Genomic DNA, 26,029 nt, shown 5'->3' on the forward strand with positions numbered 1-26,029 from the left:
TCCATCTGGCCACCATGTTTGGGCTCGCCCCCCGTTCCCAAGTCCCAAATAAAAAGCTTGGGGATTTGGTTTGACACAGCCTTAAACTTCTCAGCCCAAGCCACAAAGACCGCAGCTACCTGCTTTAGATTGATGAGGATGTTGCGGAAGGTGCTCCCTCTGCTTCCATTTCAGGCAAGGAGGATCCTGGTCCAGGCTCTTATACTATCTTGCCTGGACTACGGGAATGTCCTCTATATGGGAGCCCCCTCCTTTGTCACCCATAAGCTCCAAGTCACCCAAAACAGTGCGGCCCGTTTACTCTATAATCTCCCTCGCTGGCAGTCAGCAAGGAATGCCCTAAGGGAACTTCATTGGTTTCCCATAGTGGCTAGAGTACAATTCAAGGCCATGTGTACTCTACACAAAGCCTTCCATCATCTTGGCCCTGCAATTTTACAGCCTCTGGTCACTCCCTATGTCCCGTCACGCTCCCTCCGATCCTGTACCCTCCAGCTGGCCTCCTCCACCAGAGTCAGGAAAGCCCGCTGGGGAGGCCGCTCCTTTTCACACACTGCGGCTAAGCTCTGGAACACCCTTCCTCTATCCCTTCGAGGAACTACTAATCATCTTTCCTTCAGGAAAGCCTTGAAAACTCACCTGTATGCTAAATTCTGCTGATCTGCCCTGAGCTCGCGCTAAGTAAGTTTCCAGTCATAAGCGCTACGAGGCCTCCGGGTAGACAGCGCTATACAAGTGCAGTTTCAATTCAATTCAATTCGACTCCCTCATCCCGGACCTCCCGACCTCCAAGTGCGAGGGTCCGGACATCAAAGGAGGCCAGACCTATAACTGGGGCAGCTCCAGAGCAGGAAGGCAGTTGTATCCTGGAGTCGAGAGACACCGAGACAAACTCATCCTTGGAGGCCTGCTGGTGCTGCCGCGGCCCTTTCTTGTGAACCATCTTCGAAGCCTGCTGGTGCTGCCGCGGCCCTCTTCAACGTGAACCATCGTCGTGGCCTGCTGGTGCTGCCGCGGCCTTCCTCGTCGTGAACCATCTTCCTAGCCTGCTGGCGCTGCCGCGGCCCTCATCACCTCGCAACCATTCTCCTAGCCTGCTGGCGCTGCCGCGGCCCTCATCACCTCGAACTATCTTCGTAGCCTGCTGGCGCTGCCGCGGCCCTCATCACCTCGAACCATCTTCGTAGCCTGCTGGCACTGCCGCGGCCCTCGTCACCTCGAACCATCTTCGTAGCCTGCTGGCGCTGCCGCGGCCCCTCTTTGCGGATCCCCCAAGCTCGAGGATTGTGAGCTTCACCTCTTGCTGCTCCCGTACCGGACCGGTACTAAGACTGTCCCGCTACCCCTTTTCCCTACAGAAACTAGAATTGGCAGAATCCTTGTGTCCTGGTCCTGCTGTATCGTTTATCACCTTGCCTCAAGATTCTTATATAAAGTGTGCAGAACTTATCCTTGTGTGGTGTCCATCTGTGGGGGGGAAGTTAATTGCCTATACGATCACCGGAGACGGCCCTCACCGGAGGCCTCTCCCCCTGTACTCGGCCGACCCTCCGGGTCTCCGTCTAACAGCCTCATAAATATGAAGTAAGGCAAGGCAACGCAGAGCGTCAAGGAGGTGTTCCATCGGCGTAGCTGTGGGTGTTCCTACTCCACACTCATGTATTTTGACACTGCCCCAGATTTACAACATCACTTAAACCTGGGGCACGCCAAAAACGTATGCCTCCCCAGAGCATGCGTAACAAGTAGAAATATTTTAATTTCTCACAGTTTTTTCCTCTTTCTGCATTCTCCAGCACATATAGAACGAGGAAAACGCCTCTTATGATTGTTTTTATGAAGGAAGGTGCCTCTTCCTGCACAGAAACAATCATGCCAATAACACAGCCATCCTTGCACCATGTTGCAAGGGGGGCATGCGTTGGCACTCGGCTGCAAATTTTGAACAGGACAGGAATGCACAGTATCTTGTAAATACAGTGCATTCCTGCCCTTTCGAATTGGCATAGGGCAGTGCAGCAAAATTACTTGTGCCACTGCCCTACGCCAATTCTTTGTAAAGGAGGATCCGACTTAACATGCTTACATTTTCAACTTGTCTTTAAAATATTGTGGTACTGGATATTGAGATTTATTAGGTAAGTATACATTTAAAAAAAGATCAAAATAGAACAACTTAGAAAAAAATTGATGTACACATAAAAGTAATACTTTTAAAAAACCTAATTAATACTTAAAAATAATTTTAAGGAGATAAATAAGTAGATAATATATAACTAAAAACAATAAGGGGAACACTTTTAAATGCTATGTCCAAATTAACACGACAATTACTAAGAAAAGTGAGGTGGGTTTGGGGGTGAAATGTACTATTCCTATTACCACTAGATCAATAGCAGGGAAAGCTTTGGATTTGAGAGGGTCAGGTTTACTATTTCCACTCCAATCTGAATAACAGTCGAGAAAGTGCTGGACGTTGGAGGAGTGGCATTGAGTATTCCCACTCCAATCTTAGCAACACTAGGGAAAGCCCTGAACTTTTGAAGGTGTCTAATTTACTCTTCCCACTCCAACCTAAACAATAGCAGGAACAGTGTTGAAAATGTATCTAAAACCTTTATCTAATAACTGTTATAAAACATATTTAAAAAACATAACGTTAGGGGGTCGATTCCGATTCGGGAAACAAATCCGTGCGACGATTCAAATTTGTAGCTGTTTCCGTACGAATCATATAAATCCATCCGAATCGCGTAGTACGATCCGTAGTAAAAAAATACGTCCGAATCGTTGCGAACCGTACGAAAAGCAAGGGAAAATCCATACGTTACAGATCCTGAAAGTGAACCGTACGAATTGTAAACATACCGTACGACCCGATCCGGATCGGGGAATGAGTACCCGATTCGTACGGTAAACGTCGCGTATGAACAATTCCTACAGAGAGCCACACAATCACATAGGGTACGGTTCATACACCCCATGATCGTAAGGGTATGATTCGTACACCCCATGATCGTAGGGGTACGGATCGTATACCCCATGATCGTAGGGGTACGGGTCGTTCAGCCCATGATTATAGGGGTACGGTTCGTACACCTCATGATCATAGGGGTACGGTTCGTACACCTACGATGATGGGGTGTACGAACCGAACCCCATGATCGTAGGTGTATGAACCGTACCCCTATGATCATCTGGTATACAAACCGTACCCCATGATCGTAGGTGTACGAACCGTACCCTACAATCATGGGGTGTACGAACTGTACCCCTACGATCCTGGGGTATGGTTCGTACACCCCATGATTGAAGGAGTACGGTGTACGATCATGGGGTGTACGAGTCGTACCCAATGATCATAGGTGTACGAACCGTACCCCTACGATCATGGGGTGTACTAACCATACCGGGGTCCGTTTTGCACGCATTTCGAGGCGAATTCTGCTTTTCCGGACGTTTTGAGCTCTCGTAAAAAAAGAGTCGTACAGAGTGTTGACTGGACGAATTGTACTTGCTGGGTCAGAAAATGATGCTTCGATCCGTACGGACATCGCGTACTGCGCGTTCCGAATGCGATTCGTCCGGATTATTGAGTCAGACGGGCTTTGGTACGATTCAGACGGAGAACTGCTTTGGGTACGCATCGTACTACATCGTACGTACGGGGACGTTCGAGGATAGGATTCGTATGGGAAAAATGCTCTGTACGGCTATTCGTACAGGATTTTACCGAATCGGAATCGGCCCCTAGGCGGTATTATAAAAAAATACAAAATGTTCATTTAATAGTAACATTTTTTTTTTAATATTCTTTTAAGTACCAAAACTACTAAACAACTCAAAACATTTGAATCATAAAAAATACCAATTTAAACATAATTTCCAAATTAAAAAAACACTAAGGGGCCGATTCTGATTCGGTAAAATCCCGTACGAATAGCCGTACGGAGCATTTTTCCCATAAGAATCGTATCCTCGAATGTTACAGTATGTACGATGTAGTACGATGCATACCCCAAGCAGTTCTCCATCCGAATCGTACCAAAGCCCATACGACTCAATAATTTGTACGAATCGCATTCGGAACTCGCAGTACGCGATGTCTGTACGGATCGAATCATCATTTTCCGACCCAGCAAGTACGATTCGTCCAGTCGATACTCCGTATGACTCTTTTTTACGAGAGCTCATAACGTCCGGAAAAGCAGAATTCGACTCGAAATACGTGCAAAACGGACCCGGTACGGTTCGTACACCCCATGATCATAGGGGTACGGCTCGTACGCTTGTGATCATGGGGTACGGTTCATACACCCCATGATCGTAGGTGTACGAACCGTACCCCTATGATCATTGGGTGTACAAACCGTACCCCATGATCGTAGGGGTATGGTGCGTACACCCCATGATCATAGGGGTACGGTTCGTACACCTACGATCATGGGGTACGGTTCATACACCCCATGATCGTAGGTGTACGAACCGTACCCCTACGATCATGGGGTGTACGAACTGTACCCCATGATCATAGGGGTACAGTTCATACACCCCATGATCATGGGGTACGGTTCGTACACCTATGATCATGGGGTACGGTTCATACACCCCAGGATCGTAGGTGTACAAACCGTACCCCTACGATCATGGGGTGTACGAACCGTACCCCTACAATCATGGGGTGTACGAACTGTACCCCTACAATCATGGGGTGTACGAAGCTTACCCCTACGATCATGGGTTGTTCAAACCGTACCCCTACGATCATGGGGTGTACGAACCGTACCGTATGTGATTGTGTGGCTCTCCGTAGGAATTGGTCATACGTGACTTTTACTGTACGAATCGGGTACTCATTCCCCGGTCGGGATCATACTTTTCGGGTCGTACGGCATGTTTACGATTCGTACGGTTTACTTTCAGGGTCCGTATCGTACGGATTTTCCCTTGCTTTTCGTACGGTACGCAACGATTCAGACGTATTCTTTTACTATGGATCGTACTACGCGATTCGTACGGATTTGTACAATTCGTACGGAAACGTCTACGAATTCGAATCGTCGTTTAGATTTGTTTCCCGTATCGGAATCGACCCCTAAAAGTACTAAACCAATTTACAAATAAGGCACATACCGCCCTACTCCCCTACAATCAGTAAAATAATTTAAATAATTAACAAATAATTTATACAATTAAAATGTCAAATAAAATTAAAAATAAATAAATAATGACTTAGAAATTACTGAAAATATAATTCATTATTAATTAAGGTAAAAGTGAACTAATTCACATAAACAATAATGTAATGAATCAATTACATTTCACACATTGTAAAAAATGTGTAATAAAATTAAAATATATAAATTCCTGTCTTTCTTCCCTACTCCCCTACAAACCCAAGAACCCACTAATAATGGTAAACAATTGAAATAAACTCAAAAACAACACTTTAAAAAGGTTACCGAAACAATAAAATAACTACTAAAAAATGCAAACAACTAAGTTTAATGTATTAATAAATTCAAACACACAAAATTATAAAACATTATTTAATACTAAATCTACATTACACACAACTATATTTAAAAAAGAATAAGAAACACTTAAAAAATATATATTTTTACCTGCGATATTCTGTAGCACAATATTCTTATAATCATAATATGTTTTGATTATATTTGTGTCTTATGATGTCTTTGAGATGATATTGACTTTGTCCATCCTGCAGGTCATAAATTTGATTTCCGGCAAGGCCAAATAAGCTTACTTTCAAATGGAGAGCCATTAATTTTGTTATTAAGAACTATTGCTATTTACAGTGATCAAATGTAAAAGAACTGCAGCATGAAGCACTGTTTAAAGGATATAGTTGTATTATTTTTCAAGTGGATATGCTTTGTAAAAACTGTTTGGTCATCGTTCTTTCCTACAGAAATTTGCCAGATCAAGTTCAGAAGTTGATCAACCTAATGAAAAATGACGTGGTAAGAAAGTCAAATGTCAAAACATTCCAGATGTTGAGAGATGAAATATTGGAAACTCTTTGTACTGTTCCATGCTAAGGCACACCCTCCTGAAGTATAGGGATAACAGGCCGCCTGATGAAGGAACAAGCGCAAGCACAGTCATATACAGCTTCTGTCTAAATTGAAGTTCATGGCAAAATTACAGTTTGTCATTTGGGTATTTTCTCTTCTGTACCAGTAAGGCCATTTCCGGGGCCATTTGTTGTAAGCCGAGGCTCTCCTAAGGCCTTGTGTCATGGTGCCCCAAGGCAGCTGCCTGCAGTGGCTCTCTTATAGCACTGACAGCTCTCACAGTCATCAGAGAGAAGTCTGTAATCGCTATGCACTGATGTATTGTACACGTTGAATCTGTGCATGCATCTTAGATCTGGAGTAGTTTAATGAGATGATGCAATATACTATTGTCTTGTGATATACCTGGGTCCCTGTTTTGTGCTGTACTGATGTTGGAAGCTGGCACAGCAAACAACCCTCGTATTCTTGTCCTCTAGCCACTAGAAGGCAGAGTCTTATTTGTGCTTTTTTTTGTTTCGGGTATTGGCACCCACTGTTGTGTGTATTGGACATTATTGTACAAATCCAATGGGAGGGAAAGATGCAATACATGAGGAAAGCGTACTTTATGTCTTATAATACATTTCAGATCTGTTCCAAAATGACTCTGACTTTTACCCTGACTGAGAAACATGAGGTGGAGGAGCCACAGTGCCCTTGTTTCCAAGAGACTTGGGCACTATGGGGCAAATTATTAGGTTTGCCATCACAGGCCCAGATTTCAAGCCTTGTGGAAATCCATGCGGAACCTTCAAGCAGTCGATTTACTGATAACAGCTCCGACCTCCACATGGAATTCCTGCAATTCAATCAATTCAATCAGGATTTATAAAGTGCAGCTTATCACCCGATAGGGCATCAATGCACATTGAATTTCCTTGGAATAAGGTTGAACTGTGCCAGCCTGCAAAGTAGTCTGCATGGTGAACCTAGTGAAGATATTCTCCACCAGCTCTGAGCAGGTGGGTAATGACATCAGTAAGGCTGTGCACGTGGCACGGTGGGGGAGGGAGGGTGAAGATGCCACCTGGCAATGGGGAGCATGACATACCTTTCCCGTCCTTGGCTGGTGGTCTGAAGGGGTAGGGAAACAAGTCTGGGCTGCAATGCGATTTTACAAGCTGCCTTTTCAGGCTGGTAAAATCAGGTCTTGTGTTTCCACAGCCCTAAATCCCAGGTGCAGGAACATGGGACCCCTTATAACTGAGCAGAGAAGAATTAATTCCAGATGGGCCCTAGGGTTTTAGGCTAGGATCTTCAACTCCAAATAGTCAGTGGGTTGAAGTGCAGCCATGTTTTCAGAATGATGAACTAATATGTACCTCCTACATAATTGTTTTGGTTATCCTGTGCCCGGTGTTACTAAAGTTACAGCAGAACTCATCTCCAGTGTGAATAGAGGATCTGAATTACTTGGTTAAAGATTTCAGAGTTAAGTAAATCAAGAAAGGTTTGAGAGGAATGAGATCACCAAAGTCCTTTCTTACAGTGGACCACCTCTTATTATCATAGGGCCACATGTTTTACGGATTAACATTTACCTACACAATGATCTGATCCTGGTAAATTTCATATCACAATTTCATGATCACTTCTTTGTTCTTGGTGTGCAGAGATTGTCCTTTAAAAACGTTATGAAGATTTTTTCAAAGGTTTGTAGGTTTCCTATTTTGTGTAAAATATATGTGCAAAATTGAGAAAAATATAGTTGGAAGTGGATTTTGCTACTAGAACAAATATTTTCAAAAGCTCACCTTCCGTGGCAGAGGTTCTGAGCTGACAAGTTTATACCTGAAAATTCACCGAAAGATATGTTTTTAAGCGAAATTACACCCACAGGTGAAGTTTTGAGAAGTTGAAAGTATCTTGGATATTTCACAAATTGTGAAGATTGTGAAATCTGTAAAACCAACAATTCTCTGCTGTGAAGGAAATACCTCTGTGCAAATTCATGGATGGGGAGTGGGGTGTGGCAGGGTATACAGCGATTCCCTGAACTCGACTCAATGGTTTCATTTCCCCAAAAGCGACAGGTTAGGTTGGAGGAGGGAAATGGCCACTACAACGCAGCCGTTTCCACACATGTATTACAACGCATGTGCGGGTACCACAAATATTCTTTACCATGCATACCTTTACTACGAGATACGTAGTAAAGGCATGTGTGTTAAAGGCTAAAAATAAAAAAGGGAGCTTGTGGTGGTCTCCCACCCCCAAAGAAAATATGCGTGCAAAAAAAAGGGGGTTTGAGGGGGTTTCTCCCCCCCAAAAAACGCACCTGTTTAAGAAGCGATGTGGAGGCAATCGGCGTCATTAGAGGAAATGGAAAGACACTTCCGTTTCCCATTTACGAAGTGCAACGTCAACACGGAAGATCATGGAGAAGAGACGACAAGGAGACGTAAGGGGAATTTTAGATTTTAAAATAAACGTAGGGTTCCGATTTGGGGGTTAAAGGCAGGGGAGGCGTATTTGTAAAAAGGGTTTAGGGGTGGGGGAATGACCTTTACCAAGAGTATGCCCTTACCATGCCTGAATTTACAACGAAAATCATTGTAAAAGTATGCGTGGTAAAGGAATATTCGTGGTAAAGGTTATGTGTGGGAATAGCATTCACGTTGTAACGCATGCGTGGTGAAGGCATGCGTTGCAACGGAATGCGCTGAAACGACATACAACCGTTGGAGGAGAGGCTATTAATACTAATATGTAGTTGTTGTTTGTTGACAGAAAATCAACTTTGAAAATGACTGGAAGGTGATCACTGTGTTTATTGGAGGCAACGACCTGTGCGCCTACTGTACAGACACGGTAAGGATCCATATTCCAGATGGAAAGCTCTCCCAAAGGCAGGCAACATGCAAGATGTGATGTGTGACGCTTCTATCCCTGTGGTATGTCTGATGCTATTTCACATCAACCAACTTCTCTGACTGCAGTAGCAGCAAAACCTCCAAGAATTATCTGGAATGAATCGTGAGAGCCCACAGTGGGTTTTTTGTGCCACCTTTCAGTGGTATTCGTTAATAAATAGTGGATATATCTACTGAAGACTAGCACCGTATCCGTTCACCCCTGAGAAATAGTACATGAGAATTTCATTGAGGGTCAGATGTACTTATTTTTTGCGCAGCACAGTGCAACTTGCTGTGCATGAAAGAGAGCAGAAGTACGCCATAACTACTACGATACGGTGCACTTCTGCTTTCTCAAAGACCGGGCGCACTGTGTGTTGCCTAGTGACTAGCGCCTAGCGCCATGCTGCAAGGGTGCTTGCATTAGAGGCAGGATTGTCTTGTGCAGGAAGGGATACCACAAAAACATTCATAAGAGCCAATTTTCTCTATCTATACGAGTTGCATAATGCACCATGTACAGAAAGAGGAGGTAACGTGCAGAAATATAGATATGCTCCTTATTACTCCCGTCTGTGTTAGGCGCACCATTTTGCGCAATCCCAGGTTTACTGCCTTTAGTAAATCTTAGATTGCGTCAAATTCCTTGGATGGATGCTGAGGAATGCCCATGTTCCAACCATGGAACGTCTACCACAACAAATTGTAACGCAACGCAGCACAAGCCGCTTGGTTGTATTACATTTTCTTACAAAGTCACGTAAAGCTGCGCAAAAAGCCTCTTGTATGGCTTTGTAAACACCATTTATGGACATGCTTCATGAAAGGACTGTGCACATTCTTAGTAAATCTGCCCCTCTCTTTTTACTGCTTGAATCAGCTAATAAACCAGGACTAGTTGTAACTTTTAACAGTTTAGGGATCCTGTCAAATATGTCAAGTGTGTAATAAAACCTAGACACACATGTCTTAGAGTAATCTGAGAAAACACAAAGCCACCCTGCCAAATAAATGCTACTGGGGAGAATAATTTACTACTAGTGGCAGATGAACCAGTATTCGATGGAAACATTGCACGTGGCATACAGTAATCCCACATGATATACACCCACACTTTCCCAAACAATAATAGATTTTAGGAGTAGATCATTTAAAATCCCTAAGTGTAGTCATATTAAAATATGTAGAAAATAGTATGCACAGTATTTAGTAGCCATGATTAATATGTAACCATGTCAATCCCCTGCCAAAAATATTCAGGAAGGTGAGAATTTACTGTTGCAGTCGTAGCCTGCCTGTCTGTCTGTCTGGCTGTCTGGCTGTCTGTCTGTCTGTCTATCTATCCATCCATTGCCTACATTGGTTGCATAGAGTATTAACTGCAGCAGACAGCTAGAGATCAGCAAATTCAAGCTCATAACAGGTCAACTCACAAAAGTTACCTCTCCTTTTCCACCAGAACTATTACTCACCTTCTATGTTTGTCAGCCGGATTCGAGAAGCCCTGGACATCCTTCACCGGGAGGTATGTGCTCTTATATTCGACTTGCACTGGGGCATGGTTTGGATTCATTGTTGGGGTGATACTCCTCTAAAATTAAAATCACTTCTACCACAATCTGCCACTAGATGGTCCTAAATGCCTGATCAGGCCATTCTGGTGGCTCAGTGGACTAATATGTCCACTGCAGGGGCTTGTGTTCAACCTCATGGTCTCAGGTTCAAATACTGGCCGGTCCACTCAGCCTTTCATCAATCTGAGGCTGATAAAATGAGTACCATTGAATAACAATAAACATCTGTTATTCAGTGCCAAGATGCCTGTGGGTGAATGTGCCCATTACAAATACACATGTTATGATCTTAGTACTCAGCTTTGTTTACACGCCGAAGGGCACATTGGATGCCTCATGAAGCAGTTTTTGTATGCGACTATAAGTATATGAGCAGGAAGGGGACCTGGAAGGGACACCAGAGTTCTGTTCTTGCTTGCACGTTTGAAGGCAACATGCACTTGCAACCTTTTCCTCCAAATGAAACAGGGTCACATTGTGAGAAATGACACCAGGCTGCTTCCCCAGTACTGGCAGGTGCTGGTAGCTAAGTGGAAGTTGCCCTCTTTGGATAGTTCTTCATTTGCCAACTGATTACTCCTGGCAAGCAGTTGCCAGTGAAGACTTAACATTGATTTGGTGACTGCACAGCATGTATACATAGCCCAGTGAGTCACAAAGATAGGATTAATCCTTGTGTAGCCCTTGGTACCCTGCAGTTCTCTTTTCTCCTAAGTATAAAGCTGTGTTTCCCTATTACTATTGATGAAACTAGAGGAGGCCATGGACATCGATTCATCAAACTACCAGGGGTAGTGGAAGTCACTTTATACACCCTTTGACCTTGATGACATAACAGGAAGTTTCATCATATGACCTTTGAACGTGCATCTTACCAGGATGTGATTTCACATGACTTTAATCCTGATGGCATCACAATAATTGACAACGCTGAAGGTCCACAATAACTGCATTGTTAACATAACAACACAACACAGACACATGTCTATATTAGATACCACCTATATTAGGGTGCTGACATGATTGAAAGTGATGGGGCATGACACTTGCCTTGAATTGTACCGCACAAACTTAGTGAGCCAGAAATTTCTGGACTGGTTCAGAGAGATCGCAATTAAGAAAAATGTTGTTTAAAAATGGATCACAAGGTGCATTTTAAACCTCAATTTTCAAATAAAGCTGCTAAAAGCAATATACTCGGTAGGACACTCATTATATATTTAAGACATTTGAAGGTCTGCCAAGCCAATGAAACTTGACTCTCCATAGGAGATGACCCAGTTTTTTCCCATATACCCAAAATGACCTCCATTGTGTGAGGGCCAGCATTTTTACGTGGGCGCCTCCCATATTCCAGGGGTGCCCCTTACATACAAGGAGCCAGTGGTAACATTTTGAAAAATATATTACCTCCAATGTTCTAGAGCCATCTTTTTTTCACAGGTGTCCATGTGCCTAGAATTACATCTAGTAGGCCAGAACCCGTACTTTACCTTGGGTGGCCATTATGCCAGCAATTATCTCCAGCATGCTAGTGCCAGTGTTTTGTCACAGGTGCCTTTTATGTTAAGTATTGATTCCAGTATTCCGACACCAAGAATTGCCTTCAGTATGATGGGGACAAGAGTCCATTTGCAAGCAGAACTCTACTTTCACACTAACAATCTCGAACAAACACACATTCACAGTCGCTCTCATTTATTCTCACACTCACTCATTCTTACCCTCTTACATTCAATCTTTTTAAGTTCAAGAAAATTTTTATTCGATATATAAAGGAAAACAAGGTGTCAATACAAAATATAAAAAGAGTCTAACATGTTGAAAACATTGGTAAGTAATGAGAACAACATAGTTATGAGCAATAATAATAAGAAAAATTCTGGGCAATAAAGCTAAACAAGCATTGGAAATGCAATAGGTCTCGCATTAGGAAACTTTGAGCTATTGGTCTTATAAATGATTTTTTTTTATTTATGTGTTGTTTTTTGAAAATAGCGAAATTAATAGCTTTGTCATTTACAATGCCAATAGTTATAACTTTCGCAAATGTGACACCTATAGCATTTGTAATACAACATATTTTGTATTTATGTGACTTAGATGTATTGATATTACAAATAACAATGGATTTTAATTTTTTTAAATAATTATACTTAAATAATTAATTTAATTTGTAATGTCAATAGCTTTAAGTTTTGTAAATAACTTTTGTGAAGATTATGTTCAGTGTTTTTTATTGTGACGAAAATCCAAAAGCTTAAAGATTGGGTTAAAAAGTCCCGGGGCACACCAATCTTGCACATTTGAAAATGAGGTTGGATTTTCCAAGTCTTAATACTTTTATTTAGCATGATGACGACATTACTGTAATTGATATTACACGATCGCTGGCACAAATAATAACGTAAAAAGTTCTTTACAAACTATGAACCCGAATCAGAGAAAAAAAGAATGGTTTGAGGGAAAGGGAGAGAGGGTAGAGGGAGAGAGGGAGGGGAAGAAGAGAGGGGAGGACGAGAGCGAAGGATGGAGGGGAGAGAGAGGGGAGGGAGAGAGAGAGGAGAGCAGGCAGAGGGGGAGATGGGGAGAGGGAGAAAAAGGAGAGCAGGGAGAGGGTAAAGAGAGGGAGAGAGGAGAGAGAGGGGAATTGAAGAATTGACATGTTCGAGCAAGGCTCTACTGGTAACCAGGAGGTCACAAGTTACTGTCTTACAGATGACATTTACCCCGCATATCTGGGAAACATAGTTTGTAACATTTTAGAAGTCGTTGTCCTGGTTGCTCTGAGCAGGAACAATGCGAACCACCATAGCCTTTGCCTCCAAGTCCTTCACAGATCTGTACCTTTCTGGCAAAAATCTGGGAACATCTTTATCAAACTGCAGCTGTGTTTTGTTGTAGTGTCTTTATAGACAGAGCGTCACCGAGGTGCAGCCAGAAGAAGCCAAAACGGGTATCGCAGAGCACAAAATAAGGTTTATTTTTAGCAAATTGGGTCAGCCCTATATAAAAAGTCTGAAATGTGCCTGGCTGCCAAGATACTCAATAACAAATAGCAGCGAGCCTAAAAAAAATGCGCAGAACAGTATAGGCATGATCAGATCTGGCAGTGACTTCCGCCACAAGGGGAATACCGGCGTTCTGGAGGAAGCAGTCTCAGATGCAAGTGAACGAAAATGAAACAAAAGCACATTTTTCAGCATTTGATCATTGCGGCTGAAGGTGGGTCCGTAAACCACCTTACATCAAAACAAACCGCATAAAACTTTCCTAAATAAAAAATTACTGGCTTAAAGATTGTGTTAAAAAGTCCCGGGGCACACCAATCTTGCACATTTAAAAATGAGGTTGGATTTTCCAAGTCTTAATACTTTTATTTAGCATGATGACGACATTACTGTAATTGACATAACACGATCGCTGGCACAAATAATAACGTAAAAAGTTCTTTACAAACTATGAACCCGAATCAGAGAAAAACAAAATGGTGCTTACGATCCAGATGCCAATGTGACAGTTAAATGTCATGTTTTGAGCATGCGAGTGCAAAGGACGGAGGGGAGAGAGGGGGGAGGGAGAGAGAGAGGAGAGCAGGCAGAGGGGGAGATGGGGAGAGGGAGAAAGTATGGCCGGCCGGCCGTGAATAATTAGGGTAGGAGAAATCCTTTGCCTCCAAGTCCTTCACAGATATGTACCTTTCTGGCAAAAAACTGGGAAAATCTTTATCAATCTGCAGCTGTGTTTTGTTGTAGTGTCTTTATAGACAGAGCGTCACTGAGGTGCAGCCAGAAGAAGCCAAAACGGGAGGAGAAATGGCGAAGAGGACGAGAGAGTAAACAAGTCTTAATACTTTTATTTAGCATGATGACGACATTACTGTAATTGACATAACACGATCGCTGGCACAAATAATAACGTAAAAAGTTCTTTACAAACTATGAACCCGAATCAGAGAAAAACACAATGGTGCTTACGATCCAGATGCCAATGTGACAGTTAAATGTCATGTTTTGAGCATGCGAGTGCGAAGGACGGAGGGGAGAGAGGGGGGAGGGAGAGAGAGAAGAGAGCAGGCAGAGGGGGAGATGGGGAGAGGGAGAAAGTACGGCCGGCCGGCCGGCCGTGAATAATTAGGGGAGGAGAAATCCTTTGCCTCCAAGTCCTTCACAAATATGTACCTTTCTGGCAAAAAACTGGGAAAATTTTTATCAATCTGCAGCTGTGTTTTGTTGTAGTGTCTTTATAGACAGAGCGTCACTGAGGTGCAGCCAGAAGAAGCCAAAACGGGAGGAGAAATGGCGAAGAGGACGAGAGAGTAAACAAGAAAAGTAAAAAAAACAAGGAGAAACACGAGAGACGGCCTGCGGCCGTCAAAGTGAAAGTACGAGAAGAAATGCGACACGGCGGGCAGGGGAGGGGGCGGAGCGGGGAGAGCGGCATGAGGGTGTGAAGCAGCAGGGGCCTGAGACGCGGCCGCCTTTGATGTGGTAATGGGAGGCAAGCGGCTGGTGGCATTGTGCACGCGCTTTCACATGCACTGCAAGAAATCGCCTGGGAATCGCCTGATCTCGGTAAGCTCTGTTTAAGCCCCTATATATCGAGCTCCCACTCAATGCGCATGCGCATTGAGATAGGTCGCTCGACCTAAAAAAGGAGAAAACAGTGTGTATACAAATATAAATGTACAGCGAAGGAGCATAAAAATAGTAAAACAAAGAAAAGAAGGAATGTAAGGAGCTTTTTAAGGGGGAACATTCAATCTTTTCACTCATTCATGCTCACACATTCTTACAATATCTCACTTTTACTGTAGCTCCCTGATTGTCACTCACTCTCAAGCAGTCTCACTCACTCTGGCTCACTCAATCTCACAGATTCATTCTCTACTTTCGCTCACTTATACTTTCTCACCTGCACTCACTCTTACTCATTCTCAGTCACTCAGATTCACTCACAGATGCACTCAGTGACTGTCACTCACTCTCCTTCACACTCTCTAACACGGCCGCACTAATTTTTATTCATTATCACTCACCCACTCTCGCTCATTTACAGCCACTCTTACTCGACTTACTCACTTACTCACATACTATATCATTCATTCTCACTCAGTACCCTGTCACTGCCTCTCACCCACTCACTTTTACTCACATATACATGCTCAAACTTATAGTCACACTCGCTCACACATACATATGCTCTCTCTCATACAAACACACTCCCACCCACAAACACAACACATATTTAAAGGAACTTTTATTTTACCAATAGTACATTGTAGATTATTATTCACTGTTAGTTTAATAAAAACATGGCAGAAAAAGAAGGAAGGAAGAGCCGCACGGCCGATAATGATGAGCCGGCCCTGTGCTCTTGGCACTGATGTTTCCCCCTTCGAAGCCAGGGGTCGCAAAGAGGTGAGAGGGGTCGCTAAGGGCAAGCCAAAGGTCGCATCTTTGAACCCCAGGTGATTGCTTAAATGACATCCATGGAGGAGGCACAACATTTCCAGGGTCAGAGCTGAACACAGGGCAGCCCTGGGCAAAATGTTGCTGCACGTCTCGGGCTGCACTCCAGTGGCAAGTGTAATGAGTGGGCCTTAAACTCCCCAGCGGCCCGAGGCTCTCCAGGGCATTTGTAGGGTTCTCTTCCATGGGCAATTTGGAGACACTGTGCCAAAGGAGGGTATTTTACAGGACAACCAGTTTTGAAATATTCTAACCCCTCCTAATAGTGCCGCAGTTAGTACCCCGGAGCTTCATTTCAGCACAGTAGCGAACCCCGCTTGTGTCGATGACAAAAGTGCATCTGATGCACGCCGCACAAGTGTCCCAGGAGAATGAGACATACTGCACCTAGATAGACTGCAAAGGGCTCCCAGGACAAACAGCAATACTAACCTCCTCAACTACCCCACCTCAGAGACATACACAAAGCTGCCAATGCTCCTGTTTTTTTGTCTCGGACCATGTACTGATATCGCACCATAGACACATTAGCACAGCTCTCTCCTGGGGACGGTGCCAGGTCCCAAGAAAGCACCGAAACATCGAGAAATCCGTCGCAAGATGGGAAGTTTCCCAGCACGGTTTACTTAACAATAAACTGAAAAGCCTCGGGAATGATAGTGTTGAAAAAACAGATCCATTAACTTTTTCATCTCTGTAATCCACTTCCTTTTACTGTCAGTTCCAAATACATTCCCACTCAAGTATTATGCATGAGAATCGACTTAGAAGGGCCTGGAAAAAATGAACAGCTCCTCTCTACTCACATTACATGTCACAGACAGTAGAGTTTTACTTACCACACGGGCACAAACTGAGAGCTGTCACTCAGGGCGCACAGGGTAGGGTTTCATGTCAGAGTATCAAGAACAGGATTAGCCTCTGACATAAATATCGTGGCCTCAATGTAATTTACAGAAATATCCCTCCAGAGGGTGTAGATTCTCTGAGGTAGATGTATCAAGCCTTTTGAGATTCGCCAAGGCCGAAATTCTGCAAATTTTGGCCTTTGCGAATCGCAAAAGGCTTTTTTGCATTTTTATAAATGTATCAAAAAATCGCAAAATAAGGAATTGCAAAAATGTACAATTCCTTAAATGCGATGTATGTGGGTTTTAGAAATTGCAAATTTGTGTTAAGAAATCGAAAAATACCACCAACTTGTAATTGGCGGTAAATTGGGATTTCATTTAAAAATGCCCTATTTGGCATTTGTGAAGGTGGCATGTGACGCACATACATGCTCATAGGGCATGTATGTGCGCCATATGCACACACATGTAAATTTCAGGGGTGCAACAGGGTGTCTTTGAGACACCCCTGCACACTTGAAATTATTCTCAATTTGCGAATTCGCAAATTGCGATTCGCAAATTAAGAAATATTTCACAATAATTCCTATGGGCCTCCTGGCCCATAGGAATGCATGGGAAATTATTCCTTAATTGCGAATTCGCAAATAAGGAAGAATAAGAAATTGCTAAAAAATAGTGATTTTCTACATACATTCCATTTTGCGATTTCTAAATAGCGATTCCTTAAAAATCGCTATTTAGAAATCGCAAAATGGAATCTTGATACACCTACCCCTCTATTTTTTACAATATACAGTCAACTCCTTTGAAAACTTAGACAGCCTCTGAGGTGTAAAATAGGCCCAATGTATAGTAAATATATGGTTTGTTTTCAGCCAGGTAGGTTTCACAACGTCAAAAAGAGTATTAAATGAGTTTTGCCACAGTTGCGTGCACTGTACATTTGGAAGATGTTCATTCCATATTTCATCCGCAAGTTTGAATTCACCGTCCATGGCCTCTTCAATAGCCCAATACCAGTGTGAAACCTCTCTTCTTCTCACTGGCCTGGCTACAAGCTGTTGTTCTAGGCTGTTAACCCCAGCTTTGGGTTTCTTCTCGTTTTTCTGGGTTTTAACCCAACTCTGAAGTTGAATATAGTAGAACCTTGAAAGGCCTACTCCCACTTTCTCTCTTAGTTGCTAACATGAAAAGAGAGTACCCTCATAGGCAAAGTCCCCCCAAACCTTCAGACCTGCTTCTCTAAGTGGTAACGCCAACCTGTCTGGCAGACATATAGGCGAGTCTGGTGAGTCCCAGAGTGGTGCTAAATTTGAAAAATAATTAAGGCTCACCACATGTTTTACTCTAGCCCAAACTCTTACTATTGATTGAATGACTTTGAGTTTGACCTTTTTTTTAAAAAAAAGTTGGATTTCCAAACTAAAACATAAAGCCCTCAGTAGGTAGACTGGCCCCTCCTAACATGGCTTAAAACATGCTTCCTGTCCCAGTATTTAACGCCATTTTTAACAACATTCACGAGCGAGTGTGAAAACAGAAACACCCACGCATAGTACTGTATATATCGGGCAGCGCCAGCCCCCCTCCCCCCTTCTCTCTCCTACTCCTTAATTTTCTCCAAGCTATTCTAGTGACATTATAGTCCCAGACGAATGAATTTACTGCCTGCTGTACTTTATCGATAGCTAGTTTTATCGAAGTGTAGAGGGATTGGATTAAAAAGAAAGGTTATTTTGGGTAATATCACCATTTTAACCAAATTTAACCTCCCCAGTATGGTCAAAGGGAGGTGGGCTCAAGATTTCATCTGCCTTTGACATTCCCTTGTGACTTGTGCCAAGTTGACTTCTGTTATCTTATCTATGTCTTGAGTAACAGATAGTAGAGTTTTACTTACCACACGGGCACAAACAGAGAGCTGACACTCAAGGCGCATAGGGTTTCATGTCAGAGTATCAAGAACAGGATTATCGTCTGACATAAATATCGTGGCCTCAATGTCATTTACAGAAATATCCTTCCAGAGTGTGTAGATTCTCTATTATTTACCGCTTAGCCGCGGCACGAATTCCGCTGTGGTGCGGCGGTTTAATTAAGTGTCGGCCAACGGACGTGCGCAGCACTACCGAGGTAGTGCTTGCAACTGCCTTTGGCAAACAGAAGCAGCGAAGGGACTAACGGTAATGGCAGAGTTATTAGCAACAAAAAAAACGGTTTTCCTATGGATCAGCTGGCCTAACAATAACTACCCAACGGCAACTGCCATATAAGGATTTATTTAAAGAATTCTTTCATCACACAAGCCTGTCTCTAATCCAGACCAACAAAAAGGCATATCCTGGACAACACAAGACTAATGTTGTTAAAATGTTGCATTATTATTACGATGACTGTGTATACCTGCATGGTCACATATGCTGCATTTATTGACATTTTGTATTGTGTGCTTTTTCTGTGAATGATAACCTTACAGATTTTTAACGCCATGTATTCCTGCAGGTCCCGAAAGCCTTTGTCAACCTGGCAGAAGTTATGAACATCATGCCCTTGAAGCAGGTATTGTCCGATGACCGCGTCAACTGCCCAAGCACTATAGTTAGGTGAGTTGTTTCACGTCCCCTTCATTTCAGATCATTTGAGGTCAGTTTCACAAAGTGGACAATCCTCAAGAGTAAGAATTGCCTTAAAGATGCATTTGATTGTGTAACTTTTTTTTTTAAATCCCCATCTGGCAAATACTATCCCTTGAAGAGAAAACCCTTCAGTAGCACTCTTTCCCACCCTTGAGACATACTAATCCTTCTTTGTGACAAAGCTACCCAGAATTCCCTGCTTCCTTTTTTTTATAATGTATGTGGCACTCTCAACCTGAAAGGGTATTGTCGTGACTTATACTGGGTGCTCCTGTGTGTCTGGACAAATCCATACCTCACTGAAGAGCTCTTTTTGAAGCGAAACACATGTCAGAGGTTGCTTTTATACTTTCCAGGTTGGCTTGGATGCTGTTTTACAGATCCAAAGCTGTTTTACTGTGCCTGGAGTGCCCAAAAACTATGTCACTTTCTAGCTTGGCATGGATGGCACTGGGCCAATCCAATGTTTAAAAATTCTGTTATAAAAAACAGACATTTGAGGTGAGCAGATTCAGAGTGTCTGTGGTGTTGTAAGTTGTTCCATATAAAGGAGCTGCTCTCCACCTAAAATTGGGAGCTTGCCAGAATTCTCTGCTTATGGTTTTGCATAATTTATGTGCAACTCTAACCCTGAAAGGGTATTGTCTTGATATCGGCGCGTGTTTGTGTATCTATATCTATACTAATATAATCAAGAGAGAACCCAAACCTTTGAGGCGGGTAATCTCAGGAACCACAGCACCAACCACAACACCCAATACAGCGTTGGAAAGGGCAGTTGCAGCAGAAGGACCTAGGCTATGCAGACGCCCACCATATACATTTAAAAGGTAAAAGAACCGTGCCAGCAAAGTAGTCCCTTGTGGGCGTGTCTGCGTTGTGCTGTGGGCGTGTGCTGGGGCGTGACAAAAGCTGGGGGCGTGTGGTACGTTCCGCCCTTCATGCCATGCCTCATATTGTGTGCTGTGGGCGTGTGCTGGGGGCGTGTGTGGGGCACGATATTACGAGAAAAAAAGCGATCGTTGTGCCCAATATTTCATTGGTTTTTTTTCCCAGGTTCTGTACATTCCAGCTCCGGGTGTCCACCCTGCTCCCTTTAAATACCCCATGCTCTAGTCGGCAGATCGCACGTCCGTTTATAACGCCATGTGTCAGCGACCGCGCAGCGGACGCGCGCAGCGGGCGCGCCGTCTGCGCGCCAAAGGAGCGCCAAAGGAGGGCCCGTCTGTGCCCGTCCGTGCTCTGGCCGGGCACAGGGCCCCGACCCCTGGCCGTTTTCCTTCCACCTCTGTCCCTCCTACACCATGTCGGTATTCCGCTGCCGACCTTAGAGCCCTTAAGGTCCCCCCTTGTGAGGCGGCGCATTCCTGGGTGCTTTCTGATAATCGGTTCCGATCATGCCCCTTCTGTAATTATCTTCTTTCTAGTCCTGTCACCCCGCCTACTCAACCCTGTAATGGGACTAAGATCATACAGGCGGGCCTGATCAATGCCAGATCTTTGGTATGCCACACGGCTGAGGTCTTTGACCTATTAGCTGATAATGATTTCGACCTACTCTTTGTTACTGAGACTTGGATGACTGACTCCTGCTCGCCGGTAGTCGAGTTAGCTATCCCTCGTGGTTTCAGAATTTGCAGAGTAGATCGCGCTGCTGATGTGGGAAGAGGAGGGGGGGTTGCCGTGATCTATAGGGATCACTGGTCTCTCACCTGCGAGCATCTGGACAAAATCAAAGAAGCGGAACTTCTCCATTTCTGCTTGGACATTAGTCCGCATTTTACCTTAGGCGGCACATTACTGTACCGACCGCCAGGTTACGTCGGAAATTTTATTGGATCTTTGGAGGAAGTTATCGTGCCACGAGCCTTACGCTTCTCTCGTTTCTTACTGCTGGGCGATTTTAATATACATGTGGATTCTGCTAACACCACTGAAGCTACTCGTCTTAGTGAGACTTTCAGCATGGCCCACCTCTCCCAATGGGTCGACGCCCCCACACATGTGGGAGGTCATGTTCTTCACTTAATCTGCACTAATTTTGATATTAGTCTGTCCCCCCCAATGCCTATGGTGTGGTCCGACCATTACATGATCAAGTTTGCCTGGCAGCTAGATGAGGGTTTGAGGAAAACTCCTTCTATGGTACACCACCCCCGGATTAATGTGATGTCCTTATCTGAGTCCCTTTCCGACACCCGTCCGGCCCCAATCATGGAGCTAGAAGCGACTGTTGACGCATTCAATTCTTGGATAGCGAATGGTGTCGCTACCTCCACTAATGTGGGGGGTGTCCAGCGAATGCGGTCACGACCCTCCCAACCATGGTTCACGCATGCCCTGCGAGAACAGAAGCTGGTCTGTAAAAAATTAGAGCGAGCATGGAGACAAGCCTACCTGCCTGCCGCAAAGAAATCCTTACGAGCAGCCCAAATGGACTATTATGCTGCGATCAAGACAGCTAAAAGCAGGTATTACTCGGACAGAATTGAGAAGGCGGAAAACAACAGCAAAGAGATCTTCTCAATTGTCCAAAATTTTCTATCTCCTTGTGCTGCCCAACCCCAGCTCCCTTCTTCCGCTCAATGGTGTGAAGAACTGTCCTGCTATTTTACGGACAAAATTGCAAAAATACAATCGGACTTAGAAATGGCTCAAAAGTCCTTTACGACTCCTCCTGTCCTTTTTGGATCGGATAGACTATGTCTACAGGACCAACTTGTTGCCTTCCTCCCGGCCTCGGAACTGGACATACGGCAAATCCTGACTGCTTTAAAGTCTGGATCTCCCTCAGACCCCTGCCCAGCCAGGGTTTTGGGCGGGATAGCGGACACCATTACTCAAGAGGTGACGTACATCATTAACCTCTCCCTTTCCACGGCCACGATCCCGAGAAGTTGGAAGGAGGCAAAGCTGCTCCCTTTATTAAAAAAGGCCGGTTCAGACCCAGCACTACCATCGAGCTATCGGCCCATTTCACTGTTGCCAGCTCTGGCGAAGGTGTGCGAAAAGGTGGCCTTCAAACAACTGGACAACTTCATTGAGTCCTCTCACGCCCTACATCCTGCTCAGTCAGGATTCAGAGCTGCCTACAGTACCGAGACAGCTTTAGTCGAGGTTTCAGAGGCTGTCCGTGAGTGCCTGGACGGAGGTGGCAGAGCGGTCCTGATTTTATTGGACCTCTCTGCCGCCTTCGATACGGTCCCACATGCCTTACTGATTGCCAGACTGCGTGCCGTCGGCATCTCTGGGTTGGCCCTTGACTGGCTGTCATCATTCCTGAGCGATAGAACTCAACAGGTCTGGATGCCCCCCTACTCGTCGGCCCCGAAGAGACTGTCAACTGGAGTCCCGCAGGGTTCTACGTTAAGCCCTTTACTGTTTAACGTTTATATGACCCCTCTACTTTATCTGGCGGAACATCTGGGAGCCAAGATAATAGCCTATGCTGATGACACTCAGCTGCTATTCACATGGCCTAAGGGTGTGTCCGATCCATCAGCAGTCCAGCATTGTCTGTCGGAAGTTTTCAGGTGGCTTGCACAAGTCCAACTTAAGTGCAACGAAGATAAGTCCGAGGTCTTATTCTTCGGCTCCATCCCTGACAATTTTAAGGACCAGATTTGGCCCCCGGACCTGCCCTGTCCCAGTGTGACGGGAGGCCCAGCTAAGAACCTGGGGGTCTGGTTCGGTCAGGATCTAAAGTTTGCGGATCACATAAAAAAATTGACCGGCATTTGCTTTGGCACCTTGCGTGCCCTGAGGAAATTTTTTCCTCTTCTGCCTAGGGCAGCCAAGGAGTCTGTCCTTCGAGTTCTGATCTTATCCCGGCTCGACTACGCCAATGCCTTATTTAGTGGTCTACCTGCGTACATGGTTCACCGCCTGCAGGTGATACAAAACGCTGCAGTACGTTTGCTTTTCTCTCTCCCAAGGAGGTCAAGCGTGCGTAGCCACTTACGCAGTTTGCACTGGCTACCAGTACCACATCGAATTCTGTTTAAAATTCTTGTGTTGGCATTCAGAGCAGTTCATGGCCAGGGACCAACATATCTGCAGAAAAGGTTTTCATTCTACACTCCCAACCGTGCCCTTCGATCGGCCAATCTATGTTTACTAACCACCCCTAAATTCAAATATGCACGTCTGGGAGGTCAATCCATTTCAGTTAAAGCAGCCTCTGCCTGGAATGCTCTCCCCCTTTCCCTCAGAGCCTCGCCAACCATTTCTGTGTTTAAGAAAGATCTCAAGACCCATTTGTTCAATGCCCCTCTCTTATAGTTCATCCAGGCTTTGCTCCAGCACTTATGTTCTCAATCCACTCACCGCGCCAGGATACCCCGTGGTAACAGAGCGCGCTATAAAAGTTTTAATAAACATAAACATAAACATAAACATAAACATAAACATAATCATAGCCCACCCTTACTCCTTAAAATACCCCAACACCCTTAAACACTAACCCATCTTAACCCTATAAATATACCCTGTACCCCAAAACCCAAACCTATCCCTAAACCCTAAAAATACCCCTGTACGCCAAAACCCAAACCTAGCCCTGAACCCTATAAATAACCCTGTACCTCAAAACCCAAACCTACCCCTGAACCCTAAAAATACCCCTGTACCCCAAAACCCAAACGTAGCCCTGAACCCTAAAAAATACCCCTGTACCCCAAAACCCAAACCTAGCCCTGAACCCTTAAAATACCCTTGTACCCCAAAACCCAAACCTACCCCTGAACCCTAAAACTACACCTATACCCCAAAACCCAAACCTAGCCCTGAACCCTAAAAATACCCCTGTACCCCAAAACCCATACCTATACCTAAACCCTAAAACTACCCCTGTACCCCATAACCCAAATCTATACCTGAACCATTAAAATACCCAAACACCCCAAAACATATACCTCAGTACCCCAAAACATATACCCCTATAACCATACTTACCTTATCCAAATATTTTTAATAAACATGTTTTTACCATGCATGCATTTACAACGAATTTCGTTGTAAATGTATGTGTGGTAAAAGCATATAAAATGTAATGCCATGCATTATAATGGCATTGCGGAGTCATGGTACTTTCGTAATGAAAGTATGCGGAGTGATGGTATGCGGAAAGAAAGTTGCGGAATAATGGGTAAGTACATTGGTGGCATGGCGGCTCACATCTCCAGCAACATACTCATATTTTTTCACCACCGATTTGAAAAATGCACAGGTCTCTCTCATTGATGGCCAGCACCGACATACACTTTTAGACACACCTCTCGCCACAAGTTCTAAAATTGCGAACTTTAGAGCTGGGGAGCTACGTTTGAATCTCGGCATCAGCTCAACATCCTGTGATTTCAGGCAAATCACTTTGTCTCCCCGTGCCTACCACAAATAAATGTGTTCTTCTGTAATGTAAATTGTGCTCATGCCATGTTGTCGAGTTTGCGCTATATAATATTGCAAGGAAAAATAAAGTAGGGAAACTCGAGTTCACACACTACTGAACGCGCACACTTAAGTGCATCAGCAGTGCACTGTGAATCGGACCGTTTCACAGGCCTGTCACAGATAAGAAATGCTATCAAAACGAAATCCTACAAAGCAATATACTACTGGCCGGCATCAATTCATACCTGGATAACGTCTGGACGGGCTGCTAGTATATATATATACATATACATATGTCCAAACACCTAAATAACTCCTTCTGGACCCCTCTGGACCCGTGGAAAGTGGCTCGCACGCCGACCGAGAAAACCGGCAAATTCAAAGATTCCAAGCACAGCAACGCAGGTCAGCGCGCTCTCAAGCAAGGAGACACGGGTGTCTCCTTGCCTGAGAGTGGGCTGACCTGCTTTGCTGTGCTTGGATATATATATATATATATTCAATGAAAAAACCATTGGTTTTAGGCCATATATAGTTAGGAATTAGCATTTACAAAACCTTATTTTACTCGCATAAAACCATTGAAATTCCATATATAGTTAGAAGCGCTAACTATATATCGCGCACCCGCAATCCACTGCTGATGATGTCACATATTACATCATTCATGACATGGTCAGTGACATCACTGATGACATCACTGATGACATCTCAAATGACATCACTGATGACATCATCCAGTGATTGTATGTGTCTGTAAAGTTTAAATATGTTTTACATATTGAAGAATGAGTGGATGTATAAGTGTCTGGATGAAGAATTTAGTAGGTGCATGACTGACTGTATGAAAGAGTGATTAAATGTGTCTCACTGAGTGCATGGGTTAGTGACTAAACTGTCTTAATTTGTGCATCAGTATGTTTGTTGTTGTGTAAGCTGCTGCATGTGTTGATCAGTAGCTATAAGAGTGGCCATATGGGTTATTGATTGGTTGCCCAAGTATTTGAATGGGAGGCTGAGTGTGTGTGTGGGTGGCTGGGAGGTGCGTGACTCTGTGCATAGATGTGTAAGCAGTTGATTCACTAGGAGTATGAGTTCAAGAGTGCATGTGGAAACAGCTATATGGGCGGTTGACTGTGCATGGGTGTGTTGGTGAGTGAATGGATTT

The 26,029-nt window shown here is 44.1% G+C and overlaps 1 protein-coding gene across 1 annotated transcript in view; it reads left to right on the plus strand.

Annotated features, from left to right (window-relative positions):
- PLB1 (phospholipase B1) overlaps positions 1-26,029 on the plus strand; it is a 604,804-nt gene that overhangs the window by 367,894 nt on the left and 210,881 nt on the right. The window contains exons 35-38 of the mRNA XM_086926127.1: positions 5,933-5,984; positions 8,811-8,891; positions 10,395-10,460; positions 19,337-19,437. Coding sequence (XP_086782253.1) covers positions 5,933-5,984; positions 8,811-8,891; positions 10,395-10,460; positions 19,337-19,437 — 300 coding nt within the window. The remainder of the gene's footprint in view (positions 1-5,932; positions 5,985-8,810; positions 8,892-10,394; positions 10,461-19,336; positions 19,438-26,029) is intronic.

The sequence above is a fragment of the Lissotriton vulgaris genome, chromosome 6, assembly GCF_964263255.1.
Source record: "Lissotriton vulgaris chromosome 6, aLisVul1.2, whole genome shotgun sequence".
NCBI lineage: Eukaryota > Metazoa > Chordata > Amphibia > Caudata > Salamandridae > Lissotriton > Lissotriton vulgaris.